The sequence below is a fragment of the Melanotaenia boesemani genome, chromosome 21, assembly GCF_017639745.1.
Source record: "Melanotaenia boesemani isolate fMelBoe1 chromosome 21, fMelBoe1.pri, whole genome shotgun sequence".
NCBI classification, from domain to species: domain Eukaryota; kingdom Metazoa; phylum Chordata; class Actinopteri; order Atheriniformes; family Melanotaeniidae; genus Melanotaenia; species Melanotaenia boesemani.
The window spans coordinates 10,099,981-10,114,955 of NC_055702.1; the positions used below are offsets into that span (position 1 = coordinate 10,099,981).

A 14,975-nucleotide genomic window follows, 5' to 3' on the forward strand; every position below is an offset into this window, starting at 1 on the left:
CTCACTTGGGTAATATTTTATTTACTCATTAATCTTCAAAACTATTTTTCATAATAAATTTCCACTTTATGTTCATCAAAGAACTGTAACAATAAAAATAAAAGTAAATACTGTAGAAAAATTGTACATATAGAAAATAAACATGGTTAATGAACACCAAGATGTAGAATCCCATTGGTTGAGACACCTCCTTTTGTTTCAGATGGCAACACAACAGAGATAGAGGGGAAAGAAAGTGGTAGACATGGAGGAACAGAGACAGGAGAACATGTTGAACAAGAAAACAAGGGGAGGGGAGTCAAAAAGGCCGGTTTAGGACGGACAGACTAAGGGAAAATGTTAATTTTGACGATATACTGAAATCTCACGCATCTCACAGTCCATTTCCTGCTGCTCCTCGCCCTGGTCCATGTTGCATGCATCCACCTGATTAGTTATGTTGTTGGAAGAACTGGAGGGGCTTGCTCGTTTCATGGCACTATTTGTAATGTTATTTTATGGGGCTACAATTCATGAGCTGCAGAGTTCACACACTGGAAAAGTCTATAAAGAAATAATTACGCATCATCCCACAGGAAACCCATTTCACTGCTCTGTATTGGTCATGTCAGGAGTATTGATTTATTTATCAGTTAACCAACAACATGGATAGCATGGATGCAAAGAGAAAGAGAAAGGGGAGAGCCAATAAAATTAAAGCAACTGAAGTTGTCTTAGAGCTGGTGGCATCAAGAAGTGGACTTTTCTATCTATTGGCAACACATGGTAACATTTACTATGTTCTGTTTTTGATTATTTTCTTCTGCTGGTTTTTGCTAATTAAAAAAAAGGTGGTAGGTTGGAGAAGGTATAAGTGGGTGTGGCCTACAAGACATCAGGCAAAAAAACAGGACATAGCCTGTTGTTTGGTGCACACTTCCGGGTGTTTCATCACAACCTGCAGCACCCTCCTCCTTCTCCAACAGAAAAACAAAACTCACCACCTCTGGACTCAGTGGGACACACCAGCACTCCACAGGACAGCTCAGAGACTCAAGCATGCAGCACACTCGAGATGGTCACAATTTTGTTAATAAAGATTTGAACTGAGAGGTGATTCAGAGATTGAAATAATTGTTGAAAACCATCACTGGAAACGTTTGAAGAGTGTTTTTAGGAATACTTCAAGCCAAGGTGGTCATTTTTATGATGGTGTTGTATCATGGTGTAACCTCTTTAGTTTCAACGCGGTATAAATCACACGGAGTAAGATAATTCACGTGCAATAAGATCCCCCCCTCCCTTCCCAAGAGTCTATACTGCCCAAAAGTTCTTCATATTCATCATTATCATTGCCATAACAATTATCATTATGATCATTTTCACCTTTGTCTTCTCATGTGGTCTTCAGAGTCAGTAATGAAGATATCGTGTGTCTTTAGCAGGAAAATGTTTGTCTGCACGTACAGACTGTTTTATCTTTGTGTGTGTGCATGTGTATTGGATGTATGCATGTGTCACACTGCAGTCATGCACGACTGGTATCCATAGGTAGCATCTGAAGTCTCAAGTATCCTGTCCAGGATAATTTCTCTCGGTTTCCACTGATTCCACCTTTGTGATTTACAGGGTGCCATAAAAAACATCAGCTCTGCAGCATAACAACCACAGCCCATATTAATAGGCAACAGCTCTGCTTCTGCCTGTAACTCACTGTCTCTATGGCTACACAAAAAATTCCTCTCCTATGGTCGGGGGATAGACTTGAACCATTGGAGTGCTTGTTTCCTCAGCATCCACTGTGTTTCATCAAGTCCCATCTGCTAACAAGGAGGAAGGCCAAGAAGCATGGAAGAGACACTTAGTGCTTGTCTTAGTGCTTTTACATCATCTTTGTTCTGGTGTGCTGCCTCTTACTCAACACACTCAGTCTGCCATGGGTAAAACTTAATGTCTTTCTTGACCTCTGTCAGTCCAAATGTCGAGGTCCTACTGTGGCAGAGGAGTGTCTGAGAGCTGAACCGGTGCTTTCTAAATCATTTGTAATGGTATTTATGCTCATAAAACAAGCCTCTCTTGGAGGCTCTGTTCATTGGTAAATACTGTACAGTAAGGGCTAATGCCCTCAGGCCAGTCTTTGTTTATGTTTGTGCTTAAATGTACGCATGTGAGCTTGTTTGTTTGTATGTTTGTGCTTGCCAGCATGTGTGCAGGTGTGATTATTTGAGAGTAAACATTAACATCAGAATGTCTTTGTCCGTGTGTATGAATGTATTTTTTTTCTTTTTTTGGAGAATATATCTATTTATGTACATATACCATTATATATAAAGGTGTATGCGTATATGTCTGTGTCTCGGAAGTCTTCTGTCTCAGACATAGTACTCTTTGTCTTTGTTCTTCTTGTTCTTAGAGATCTTGGCAATTCCCAGAGGCTTGTCCTTGGCGCTGCCATTAGGCTGTGTGGCTGAGTTGCTGATGTAGTTGCGGCTCTCGTCCACATGGTAGGAGCCTTCATCGCGGTTGCGATACTTGTACATGGCATAAAGGAGAATGAGGATGCAGAGGGCGGCGGCTGCCACAATGCCCACCACCATGCCCGTGGTACTGCTGCTCTCCCGCACCACCTCAGATGGACCCGGGAAACCCTTAGGATCTGGCAGAGGAGGGCGGGCTGTGGGAGCAGGAAAGATGGGGGCATGTAATGCCCCGAGTACAGATCATTTCATACATTATTAATTTGAATTACATGTGAAGGTAGTGGGTGGAAGTACAAGAAGACAAAATGCATCATCATGATGAATTATTTGACATGCATTTTGCATAATGGCACATGCTGGCAAGAGAAAGCTGCAGCTTAGATCTAAAGTTGTTTACATATTATCTCATAATATGCAAACAGATTGTATGGCACAGTCCTAAGACGAGGGAAAGGGCACAGATACATATTATATTATATTTCTGACATTCATGGCATCAACAATCAGATCTGTAGGCTGCAATGTGAGGTTGGCTAAATTTACACATTAATTTTTTGGGCCTTTTTAAACATTTTTTTAGATCAAATTAAGACAACTGTGGCAATCAATGGTATAAAAGGCTCAGAAAGGAAAGAAATAGTAAAAGCTGATAAGAGTTAAAGAGAAAGGATGGGAGAAGATGTGAGAGGGGAAGGAAAAAAAAGGGAAAAATTGAGAAGTTGTGCTTGGAAGCAGAAGCCAAAGTGGAAATGAAAATTTAATAGCAGTGAGTGGCCAACAGTAAGAAAAGAAAAACTGAGTGACAGTGGACAGGAAAAAAACATGAAAAACAAGTTCGGAAATGCAAGCGGACATGTATTTGTGGATGGTTCTCACCTGAGCTGGGGTCACAAGGGTCAATGTCTTCGTCATCACTTGGACACTCGGCTGACGCCACCAGCAGGTCGTCTGCTGACTGCAGAGAGACAGAAACGAGATTAATAAGGAATTTAAATGAACATACTGAGAAAAAAGAAGATTGTGCTCCATGTACCTTCTCTTTATTTTCTACATGTGTGAGCACACATCATCAATTCATCGCCCACCCGTTATCTAGTTAGCCATAAACACTTTTGCCTGCTCCAACCCCCAGCAATGGCAGGCAGCCAATATTAATAAGAGTAGAAGAGAGGAGGAGGAAGGGATGAAACAATGACTGTTTATCCACAGAGGACAACCAGTTTTCTTCTATTCTATTAACCCTCCCTCTTTTTTTCCTTTTCTAGCTCCCTGCTCCCCTGTCTTTCACTAAAGAGTCCAGTTCAGCACTCAATGTTTAAATTAAATCATATCATAAAAAGAGCAAGAGAGAAAAAAAGAAAAAAACAACAAAAAAAAAAACATTGACTAAGTAATATCTAAACAACAGCTCTATCTCTGTGCGTCGCTCTCTTTCAATGGAAAAGGCACCCCTTTTCCTCTCCATTCCTGCTCCCCCTGTTGCCATGGCAACTCTAAGTTCAGGCTGTTAAAAATGATGGAGAATAAAAAAACAGGGAGTGTGCACCCTCAACGGGGACCTGTGCATTGATTTGCTGCTCCAGCCAGAGTGTGAGGAAAGGATTAAAAAGAGGGAGCTGTTGAAAGATAGATGGATGGATAAAAGGAATTTAGCAAGGAAGTGGTTGGGGAGAAAGAGAGAGAAAATAAGAGGATAGGAGGAGGACTTCAAAGTGCTGCAGTCTTTACTTAACACGGTGCTAATGTGCTCCGCATATTCATGAACTACTGTTAAACCTGCCTTGATGCTTTGGCATGGGACATTTTAACGTGTGCACATATATGTCAGTGCGCGTGCGTTTTAGCCACACTGGGCTCCCAGTGCCAGTACTAAATTAAAATTGGATTGTGATGCATTGCAGTGGATGTTTGTAACCCACAGAATGAGAGAGAGTGGCAAAAGAGAAGCACTCGAGAGGCAGATTACACCAAACTGAAGGAGAATTGCAGCTCAATCAAAGAGCTAAAGAGGAAATTTACAGAACTAGAAAGCCAATAAACACATTTTTTCTGCTTTCTCACCATGTTTCCTTTGTAGAAGCACAGGTTGTATGAGCAGTGGAAAAGTGGCCCATTAGTTTATTCATCTGTAAAAGCCTGCACTAGCCTTGTAAGGTGTGGTGCTGGTCCTGACAAGTCTACAGTGGTTTAGGTTGGCCTGAAACATACATTAGGTCATTGATGCTTGACTCAGTCTCCTCCCTCCACTGCCCTTCCAATCAGTTCTGCCCACTGGGCTGTCAAATGCTGCTAGGGTGAGCTTAGCCTCTGGAATCCAGCCAGTCAATAAACCTCTGTGCCACTGCCAGGATCCAAATAGCACATGAACCAATCAGCCAGTGGGAAACACATTACCCGTGACATCTGTCACTGATCAATGACAAGCCACCATGCTTGATTATTGATCCAAAGGCACCTATGTGCACCTTCAGAAGCGTCTGTTTTGAATTCAGATTTTGATTTAAACAAAGGAAGCGAATAAATTTCTACAAGGTCCCTCCTCTATTTGTGACATCACCTTCATCAGCTGACCTCTCCGTTCAAACGGGACGGTGCAAATTAGTATATTGATTTTGCTATAAAATAGGACACAATGAACACGAAGAAAACTAGAGACATGCTGAAATCGATTAAAACCTCATCAATAACCCACAGAAGTTTAAAGCTGTGCCCAACAAATGTAAACCTAGGGAACTTCCACCCCTCCATCTTACCCCCCACCTGTCCCTCTCTCTTTGTCCCCATCTTATCGTAGTCTGGCAACAGAACATGCTGACACAATGATGGACGCAGATGAGCAACATTATGTCTGAAACGGATACAAGACAACAATATCTGCATGCTGAAAGAGCAAAATCTCTACCTGAGCAGCTGAACAGTGCCAACGGCCGTCCATGCCTCCCTGACTGCCTAATTCACACATAGCAGCTACTCTATGTCCTCAAACACTCTTGCAGAAGATTCAACAGCTTCTCTGCTACTTTCACAACTGGAAATCACGCACACATGAACACACAAACTCTAGTAGCCTGGCATGCTTCATTGGTCTATTTCTGTTAGAAACACATCTGCACACACACAGACACACACACATGGGCATACACTATATCAGGCTGAAGTTGGAAGGCTGATGAAGAGATCCTGACGAGAGGAGAGAAGCTAGCTCCACTACTGCAGATGGTGAGATAGACTCATACAACGCCTGCATTAACAGCCTATCACTGGAGCTCAACCACAGACAGAGAGGGAGGGAGGGAGGGAGGACAGGAGAGGAGAAGAGGAGGGGGGGTAACGAGTAAATATGGAAAGATATGGAGGCAGAGAGAAGGGAAAGTGAGAAGAAAGGAAAGAAGAAAAGTGAGCAGGGTAGAGGGTGAGAGAGTAGCTCCAGAAGAGAAGATGGAGACAAAGATATGGAGCAAGTAGGAAAGAGAGAGAGAGAAGGGGGGGCTTAGAGAAGAGGGAAGCAAAAAATATATTCAAAGAGCTTGTGGAAGTGTCTGGGTCAGCTGATTCTTGATAGCCAATTGCACACTCTCCGAGCCTCAGGTTTCTTCTATCAGTCTTTGCGTCAAACCCAAGTACACACATGCACATAAATGGATGCGCACACAAACACAGACACCGAACATCAAACCCAAACTCAAGTTCTGTGACTCAGAGCGCGCCTCTAGCATAAACACTCACAAAATCTCTCCCTCTCTTTTCCTATCTGGTGCTCAACTGTCATGCATTATTAATCCCTTCCACTTTTCAACGCAAAAAATAAATAAATAAATAAATAAAAATCAACTCACTGTGGACTTTCAGGACATGGCACTGAAAACATTCTGTACAAAGCACTCATGCTAGGAATAAACCCGCAGGGAGACTTCGGTAGATCTACTTTCACACACACACCCAAAGTTAAGGTGTGTGCATTAAATGTCGATTATTTGCAGCACCTGAGGAGACATCACCCACTGCCCCTCCTGTGATGCAACATGCTGCAATCCAAGCCCATTGTTCTCCATCCACCTGAGTGTTTGTGTGTCTGTGAAATCTGTGTTTGTCTCTATACTTTATGTGTGTGCTGGTTAAAGCCAGGTTCGTTGCCAGGCAACAGAAATCAGTCTCAATTGAGAAGCTGTAGATTCTTCTTAAACAAAACACACACATACACTCATAGTTTGGGATTCATTAGTAGTAACTTGATTTTTACACTCTGCAGTATATTGAGCATAGTGTGTCTGACCTATTTCTCATGTAGTGGTACCAACTCCACTGCACAGCTCTACATGTCAGATTTAGCACTGGCATTAGTACACAACCAGATCCTGAGCAGGTCATTTAGCTTACATACCCATACGCAGGGAACTGAGTGGCGAAGTATGAAAAGAAGCCCCTGTGACACAGGTGTCACTCTGCAGTGGGATTCATCCAGCTCACATATCCATTATTGATGCCTGAGGCTTAGCTCACAGCTATCAGTGTTCTATTATTTATGTCTGAAACAGCTGGTGGTTTATACACAGAGGAACAAGTCTCTGTGGGAGCCTGGATGGGAGAGAGAAAGTAAGCTGCAGATAACGGGGTTCACTATTTCCATGGCAACTTGTATCACAGAGGGAAAAAAAAATCTTTTTCAGTGCGGCAGACGCTCAGTTTTATAAGAGACAAAGAACTGCAGCACACACAGAGATGCCCACAAAGAGCCTGATATAATCTCCTTAGTGATCTGAACATTAGAGCGAAAAATCCTGCTGAGAATATTTCCTCTGATATTAGCATCAACTCTGCAGTTGGAGCCTCTATAAATAGGTCCCAGTAACAATGATGTCCCCCCCCCCCCCCCCCCTTTTTGTTCTGTTTGCATCAATTTACTAAAAGCTAATACATCTTCCATTAGCACAAACATTTATCCTCCTGTAATCTAGTAGGGAGAGACCACTTATTTGGGAATATGCTAATCCATATGGCTGAATGTGGTGTAACAGATAAATGACACAAGTCTAACGCAGACTTGCTACAAAGCAAATAAAACACACACACACACACACACACAAAGCATGCATTACTTCTTCAGAATAAAACTACATGCATTGCAGTCACAAAAATACAGAAATAATTTCACAGTCTCTGTAAGATATTTGGTTATCAGTCATTATTATTATTATTATTTTTTTGCTTCAGTGTTTCTTTTTGCTCAAGATACAATGATCCTTTAGTGTCCAATTATTTCAATACATTTATATTATGTTATTATGTTGTACATAATTATGATGATTAGCATTAGCAAGTATTCTCAATGTGACAATCATCCCTTTTGTCACTATTTCCCTCATTTCAATTTGTTTTTGTAAAATCAGTTATAAAGACTCAATTTTGTAGTCCATCTTTGCCTTATTGTAGTTTCAAAAAAGCAGGCCAAGGTTACAGTTTACTACTGATACAGTCAAGTTCTCTTTGTGCTACCGTGGTCTTAACATCTTACAAATTTTTATTTAAGTTAAGCCCTGAACTAATCATATTTTGGATCTAAATAAATGAAAATTGTTAAGAAACAAAACTATATGAACACATCATTTGACTACATTTAAATTTAGGTAAAAATGATGATGTTGTGGCCTGTAAGTCTAAGAGGCTGACAACGTAATTGCATAATGCATGTTTAATATACTTGTGACTATAATGCTGGAAAAAAGATGAACAACCTTTCAATACTCATCTGCATTTGACTGGAATTTTCATCCATTTTCTAGTCTTTATTCATTGTTATTTTATCCATAATGTGTTTTTTCTGGTCCAATCGTAGTTAACATGAGTAATGTATTTTAATTTGCTCCAGCATATGAAATGTGAGACAAATGAATCAGCCTGCCTTGCCTTGAGCAGAGTATAGAACAATCCCATTCCTCCTGACATATCTCGCCATTCTCTAGCCCTTGATTAGTTGGCTCTGTGCATCTTAATCCTCTTACTGAGTTTGAAGTGAAACTTATCTGAGCAAATTACTACTTCTTAATTACCTATTGTCACACAAAAGGGTGGTTGCAGTTGGAGATAAGCGTTTCACTTTCAAAATATTAGAATTATATCTGAGTAGCAGATGTGACCACGCGTGGCATGCGTTTAATGGTTTTTCCATACAGAAATGAAGCTTGAGACTGGGAATGTGCTCTGACCTGAGGTGTTGCGCCCTGCTTCCTGTTAGTAGCTGTGGTGGTTGTGATGTCACTAATGGAGGGAGCGGAGTCGGAGCGGTTGCCTCCAGCTGCAGCACTGGATTGTGGGGTGATGGAGGAGGACGGCATGTCGCCGACCAGCCGCGCACTGCCCTCCACTCTGATGTGTGGGTGTCCCTCTGCGGCCATGTTGAGGATGCGGAGACCGTTGTAATAAAGGCCTGAGAGCTGTCCCTGGAACATGGCCGTGCCTTGCTTGCCTCCGCCGACGCTCACCGTCGTCTGGCTATTGAAGATGGTCAGCTGGCGACCTATGCAAGCATACACGCACCAAGAAGAAAAATGGACAAGCACACCCAGATACAGTCGTACACACACAGACACACACACACACATACCAGTGGTCACATACAGGCATACATACACACACAAGAGTGCTTGAGTGTTACACAATCCACCACCCCCAAGGCATGGTGAGAGGATGGGATAGATTAAGCATGGCAGAGCAAATCGAAGCCGTGGAAAACCGTGGAGCAGACTGAGGTAGATAAAGAGTGAAGACAGAAAACAGAGAAGAGGAGGGGGGTGTAGAGACTGAGAAGTTGAGGAGGAGGATGAAGAGGCAAAGAACAGAAGGAGGAGAAAAAGGCAGCGGATAAGAGGAGTCAGAGGGCCCTGAGAAGACAGGGCTGACAGATGGTTGCTATGGTGATGGCTGTGCAGCACAACATTGTATTTGAAGGAGCAACAGACAGGCAGACAGAGAGACAGAGATCTAGAGAACTGTTGTCACAGCCCTATAAAGCATGCACAGTTTATAAGCTCTAGCACTGCTCACTGTTAAAGGGACTAGAGGCTAATTTATGTAGCTCTGCTGAAGTTTAGGAGGAAGACTTTTACATTTTATTCATTTCAAATTTACATAATTCTTACATGTCACCGTACTTTGCATGTACTTTAATTTGATTACAAATTTTTTTTCCAACATATAATCTTTAGTAAATGCTTTATTTTTACAATTTGATAATAAAAATTATTTACCAGTCTTAATAAAGCATGTTTTATCAGTACTTCTTTTTCTATTTTCTGATTTATTCACATTTAAATCTCTCCATCGTCCCTTTAACCTGATATTATCAGATACACACTAACAAGATACGTTCACAGGCACTACAGTTTACACAGTATTACACACTACAGCTGTCCAACTTTTAAATACTTAGTTATGGATTTAGATTTTTAGATGTTAGTTGATGGTGCACAATATAGTATAATCAACTGTCTTGAAATTGTATTTTTTTAAGCTCAAAGTTTTAAGGAATTTTAATCAGGGTTTTTACCTTTGTCGAGTAGCCATTCGTCAACTACTCGACCGAGCCGATAGGGGATTCGCTGTCTGGCGATGGCCAGGCGCTCGTTATCATTGTTGCCTTTAATTTAGAGATGAAAACACAGTAGTAATTACGCACATCCATACGTGATACAGGAGCTGGATACAAACAGAACAGCAATGAAAAGAAAGTAATGGTCTGCTCATTGTTCGCATGTCACTGTGTTAAGGTAAGCTTCATTAGAGGAGCTGCATTTACTACGTTTCCAGTGAGCGGACTCTTACTCTCTGTTCATTGGGTTTAATTTAAAGAAACATTTCAGGGGTTAACATCTGCAAGAGCACAGGGAAATAATGTTACAGCTGCCACATACTGTATATGACTGAGTTTAGAGTTACATACAGGAAGAACCCTCACACACACCTCACAACAACTAGCATTTAGCATTTTAGCTACCTGGAGTCTCATTGTGTTAAGATTACCACTTTAAATATAAAAACAAACAAATATAAAACCAAAGACTATATTCAACAAAATACACTTTTTTCTTTTTCTTATTTTTTTCCTCTCTAGTTAAACATTTATCTCAAAATATGACAAGTTTTAAATTATTATTTATCCAAAAAATGCACCAACTGTTATTATTTTCTTTTATGGTGAGAAAAACCACTGACACCTGAATTGACTATTTTCAGAAATTACCTTTAACACTATTTAACAGGCCTAACATAACATAACTGGCTAGTATACATGCTATTGTAAAAACTATCTCATTTTATGGTTTAAAAAGTCAAGTTTCATGTCAGATCACACATATTTCAAACACAATAACATAAAACAAAGCTGCAGTTATATTTCTCAACCTCAGTGTTTGAAAATAAACATAGAAAGGAACACTGATGTGGTTCATCAATCAGGAGGAGGTGGGTTGATTTGGACTGGGGTGTAGTTAGCTCTGCCTCAGGTAGTGCTGTGATGAGTCAGTAGGCTGGGCTTATGTGGGCGGGGCAGGGCCTACCTGAGGGGTAACGCTCTATGACTGGCAGGTCGTCCAGCTGGAGGGTTGCATTGCCACCACTGCGGGTGAACCGAATTATGTGGTACTTCCCATCGTTGACAAACTTGGAGCTCTCCTCGATGTTGATATCATCAGTGCCAACATTAAACACCACCCTAATGTTGCCCTTGTCCTGGTGAAGAGGGATATAGACATCTTCATCAGATACAGGGTTATGTTAAAAAGGCAAAGTGATGACTGAAGAGCAGGAAGGTGGAGTTAGACCATTCAACTCCAACGAGTCAAGGTGGATGATCCAATCATAGATCACATTCAAACATACTCACATAAACCAAAGTCTTTCCTTGCAAAAAGGTTGATGGGTTTAAACAATCATTATTCCATTATTTTGCGAGTTAAATATAAAACATAAAACTGACTCTCTTTGTGATTAAATTAATTTTAGGCACTGTTAAAAATAGAAATCTATTGTGTGCCCTTATTTAGTAAATCAGGTCTCTTTTTCTCTTGAAGCTGATGCAACAATCTGTTATGTAAGCATTTGTTCAAGTGTCTTGATCCAAACTGATGACGAACTGGTGATGTAATGACAGATATAGTTGATTTGTAGTAAAATCAACCATATCTGCTGTATGCATCTTGAAAATAATAATAAAAGGAATCTTCTACCTTTTAAAAGTTACAGCAAATTTATCTGGAATAAAGAATTTACACCAACATAACTTACACCAACATTTGCATGTTTTCTATTTAATAATGATGAAAAAATATAAAATGGAAAAAAATAACATAATCGATCAGTTATTACAGATGTAAAAGTGACAAGTAACTGGTTCATAGTTGAGTAACATTTCTACAAATTACCAATAATGCTTATGCGTATGTTATGACTGCAAACACGTGATAGTTTATCAGAGCTATCTGGGACATGGTTGATTAATGAGGCCATCAAATCACTCAGACAGATACATGACTGAATGAGGCTCAGTTGCTTTGTTTGTTCCCAATTCCACATAATGAGCAAATAAGAAGGATAAACTATTACAGTTACAATCAGGGGCTGAAAGGAGCAAAGCAATTAATGAACCAATTAAATCCAGATATGTAAGTATGTAGGGCGACTGTACACAAATAAGACATAATGAGATTATTTTTAATGTTTCTGCTTTGTAGCTTTTAGAATGGAATATATCTGTGTGATGCTTTGGCTAAACACATATTTATTGACTAAGTAATAACCTTCTCTACTGGTTTTGTCATATCAATTGTGACTAATGAAACTCTTATTGAATTCAACAATTGGACTGATTGTATTGAATTATGAGACACTGCTCACTGTGGAATCAGGATGAGTGTGCAGAGATGTCTAATACATTGTTTTTAAAAGGGGAGCAACTTGCAAAACTACACAAAAAAGAAACATGTGTAAGTTTTTAAAATTACTGTGTAACAGTGGTTGTGAGGACTTACTATCTGCAGCTGAAGGTAGTCTCCCAGACCAGACGCACTGTCCACGCGAAGTAGGATTGCATGTTTCTGCTGGGTGCTGAAGCCAAGCGCAAGTCGATCTGCCCTGGTGCTGGGACGTTCATTTGGGGGCCAGGTATAAATCACACGGCCTCCATCACGACCAAAGATATAAGTGGTTCCAGCTGTGGCCATACAGATAAATAAATGTATTTGCAAATATGCCCAATATGTCAGTGTGGCTCAACCTATGTCTATTTTTTAGATAACATTTAATAAAGAATGAGCATAAGGGCATAAATTTATGATTTAAAACTTTAAAATGTGACTTTTGATTGGCCTTCCATGTTTCTCACTGTTCCTCCCACAAGCTTGAAAAAAGATCTGTATCCCAAATTAGTTAACTCTACTGCAGGAGGCAGAGGTGACTCATACAAATAACAACTCATAAAACAGTTTGACTCATAGAGAGACAAAACACCCATTATGCTTCTCAATTCTAACTTAACCTGCCGAGTGTAATTTAGCTTTCAAGAAGAGAATACAGAGATAATTTTATTTAATGGTTGGGACGGAGTAGATTTTAAAAGCCAACTGATAGGATAGTATTTTTTCTACCATTGTAGAAACAGTTAACAGTGCCCTCTCATGGTGACTCTGATAAAAACACAAATAACTATGTTGATTTTGGAATTTCAAATAAAATGCAACAGTTTTATATTTGAAGTTTCATAGCAGTATTAGGTTTTGATTAGCTTTTTATGAAGTGTAGAGACCTTTAGGGTCAAGCATTAAAAATAAAATAAAATAAATCCTGCAAGACCTGAGGTTTCTGAAGAGGCACAGGCACACTTAAATGTTGTTTTAGTTCTAAAAGAAAAGGGTTAAATCAAATAAAAAAGAATCCCAACTCTCATATTCATAGCATCTAAAAAATGCTAAAAAGACTCACCGTCATTGCACAGAGGCCCTGCATAAGATGTCATGCTGCAGTCACAGGTAAAGCCCTCCCACTGCTGCAAGCAAACTCCCTGATTTGAGCAGGAGTCTTCCTGACACGTCGTGCTGGGACCTGCAGTGACAGACGTAATGGGGTGGAAGGATGCAGGAGTTAGGAAAAGAGAACAAAAACACACTTTTCTGGGATTTTGTCTGCAGCCCAGTGAGCTAACAACATTCTGGCAGGAAAGTGTGGTTATTCTTAGACCACATTTCCTTAAAACAATTGCAGTTTAAACGTTGGAAACTGTTGTGCTGTGATATTAAGATTAGTAGTGTTAGTGAGACTGTTGTGGATAGGCCCCTATTCTTAAGCTTTACACTAAAAGAAAATGCTATTTTATCCACCAATGTTAAACTAAACCGAGTAATTCTAGGTAAAAGGGCCAAATGTGAAGAGCATGCAGGTGGTGAGGCTAGATGACGGGGGGAAGGACAAAAGGAGGAGCCAAACATAAGAAGTAGAGTTATGTTTAAAGGCCATCATCTCGATACTCTGTCATCGGCAGTGTGCCACCTCTCTCTCTGCCTCATGCTAAAACAGTACAAGAGGAGAATGTCAAAGCTCTAAACTTAGTTCTCCTTTGTTTCAGTTCTAACATGAAGCACAGAAGAAAAGGTGTGAAATTAATCACCAATGGAGTATTGAAGTTAAGGTTGGGAGTAACTTGGAAGGATTAGAGAGCATGCAGCTAGGCAACCTGGGCAGTGGAGCAGTGGTCAACTCATATCAAGCAGCAGGAATGTCTCCAATGTGATGGCATCACTGTGGTGGCTCGGAGAGGATAAATCAACTCTGACCTTTGAATCTGGATCACTGGGATCCACACAACACTGGACACCACTGGGTAGTTTCAACACTCGCACACATACATTTCCACACTCTCGCACACGTGTCTCACATGCTCACACAAAGTGATATACCTTGCAAGTCAGCTTTCATCAATGTAACTTTTGTCAGCCCAACAAAAAAGCAAACAAGCAAATTAAGTTAGATGGTTAGTTAATGCACACAGATGCCTGTGAACTGTTGAAAGAGTGGAACAGAGAGAGAAAACACAATGTGTAGAAAGAACGAGGACAAGATGAAAAGAAGGAGAGTAAAAATTACATCTGACAGGTTGAGAGCTGGGTTAGTGGGTTATCCTAACAGAAAGCGTGACTTAAATAAAAACTGAAAGAAAAAGCAGTAAAGACACGGGGCCAGAGGAGATCTACTGGTTTGTTTGTGCCTCACCTTCGCAGCCTCTATCCACTTGTCCCGTGGTTGCCAAGGAATCGGCCAAAAGGTCCGGAAGCCGGCCATTTAGATCAACTGTTGCCAGGCAACCCTGAAATCCCTCACGGGAGTGGACCAGCTTAGGTAGTTCTCTGTACATCTCTTTGGAAACACCCCCGATGTACAGATCACCTGTCGAATAGCAACACAATGGGAGGCAGTTTATGAACCAACGATTGGTGCATTTTTAACAAATAGTTAAAATTGTACATTTTTACA

The 14,975-nt window shown here is 40.5% G+C and overlaps 1 protein-coding gene across 17 annotated transcripts in view; it reads right to left on the minus strand.

The window, feature by feature from the left end:
* The window catches only part of nrxn1a (neurexin 1a), a 57,735-nt gene continuing 42,760 nt past the window's right edge, over positions 1–14,975 (minus strand). For 10 of the 17 annotated variants that reach the window (XM_041973771.1, XM_041973783.1, XM_041973775.1 and 7 more), the window contains 8 exons: positions 14,715–14,888; positions 13,431–13,550; positions 12,482–12,663; positions 11,012–11,183; positions 10,003–10,092; positions 8,663–8,973; positions 3,336–3,414; positions 1–2,653 (listed from right to left, as the gene is read on the minus strand). In XM_041973771.1, coding sequence (XP_041829705.1) covers positions 2,352–2,653; positions 3,336–3,414; positions 8,663–8,973; positions 10,003–10,092; positions 11,012–11,183; positions 12,482–12,663; positions 13,431–13,550; positions 14,715–14,888 — 1,430 coding nt within the window. In that variant the 3' untranslated portion in view covers positions 1–2,351. The remainder of the gene's footprint in view (positions 2,654–3,335; positions 3,415–8,662; positions 8,974–10,002; positions 10,093–11,011; positions 11,184–12,481; positions 12,664–13,430; positions 13,551–14,714; positions 14,889–14,975) is intronic. The other 7 variants (XM_041973781.1, XM_041973784.1, XM_041973780.1 and 4 more) reach the window with 1 other exon arrangement.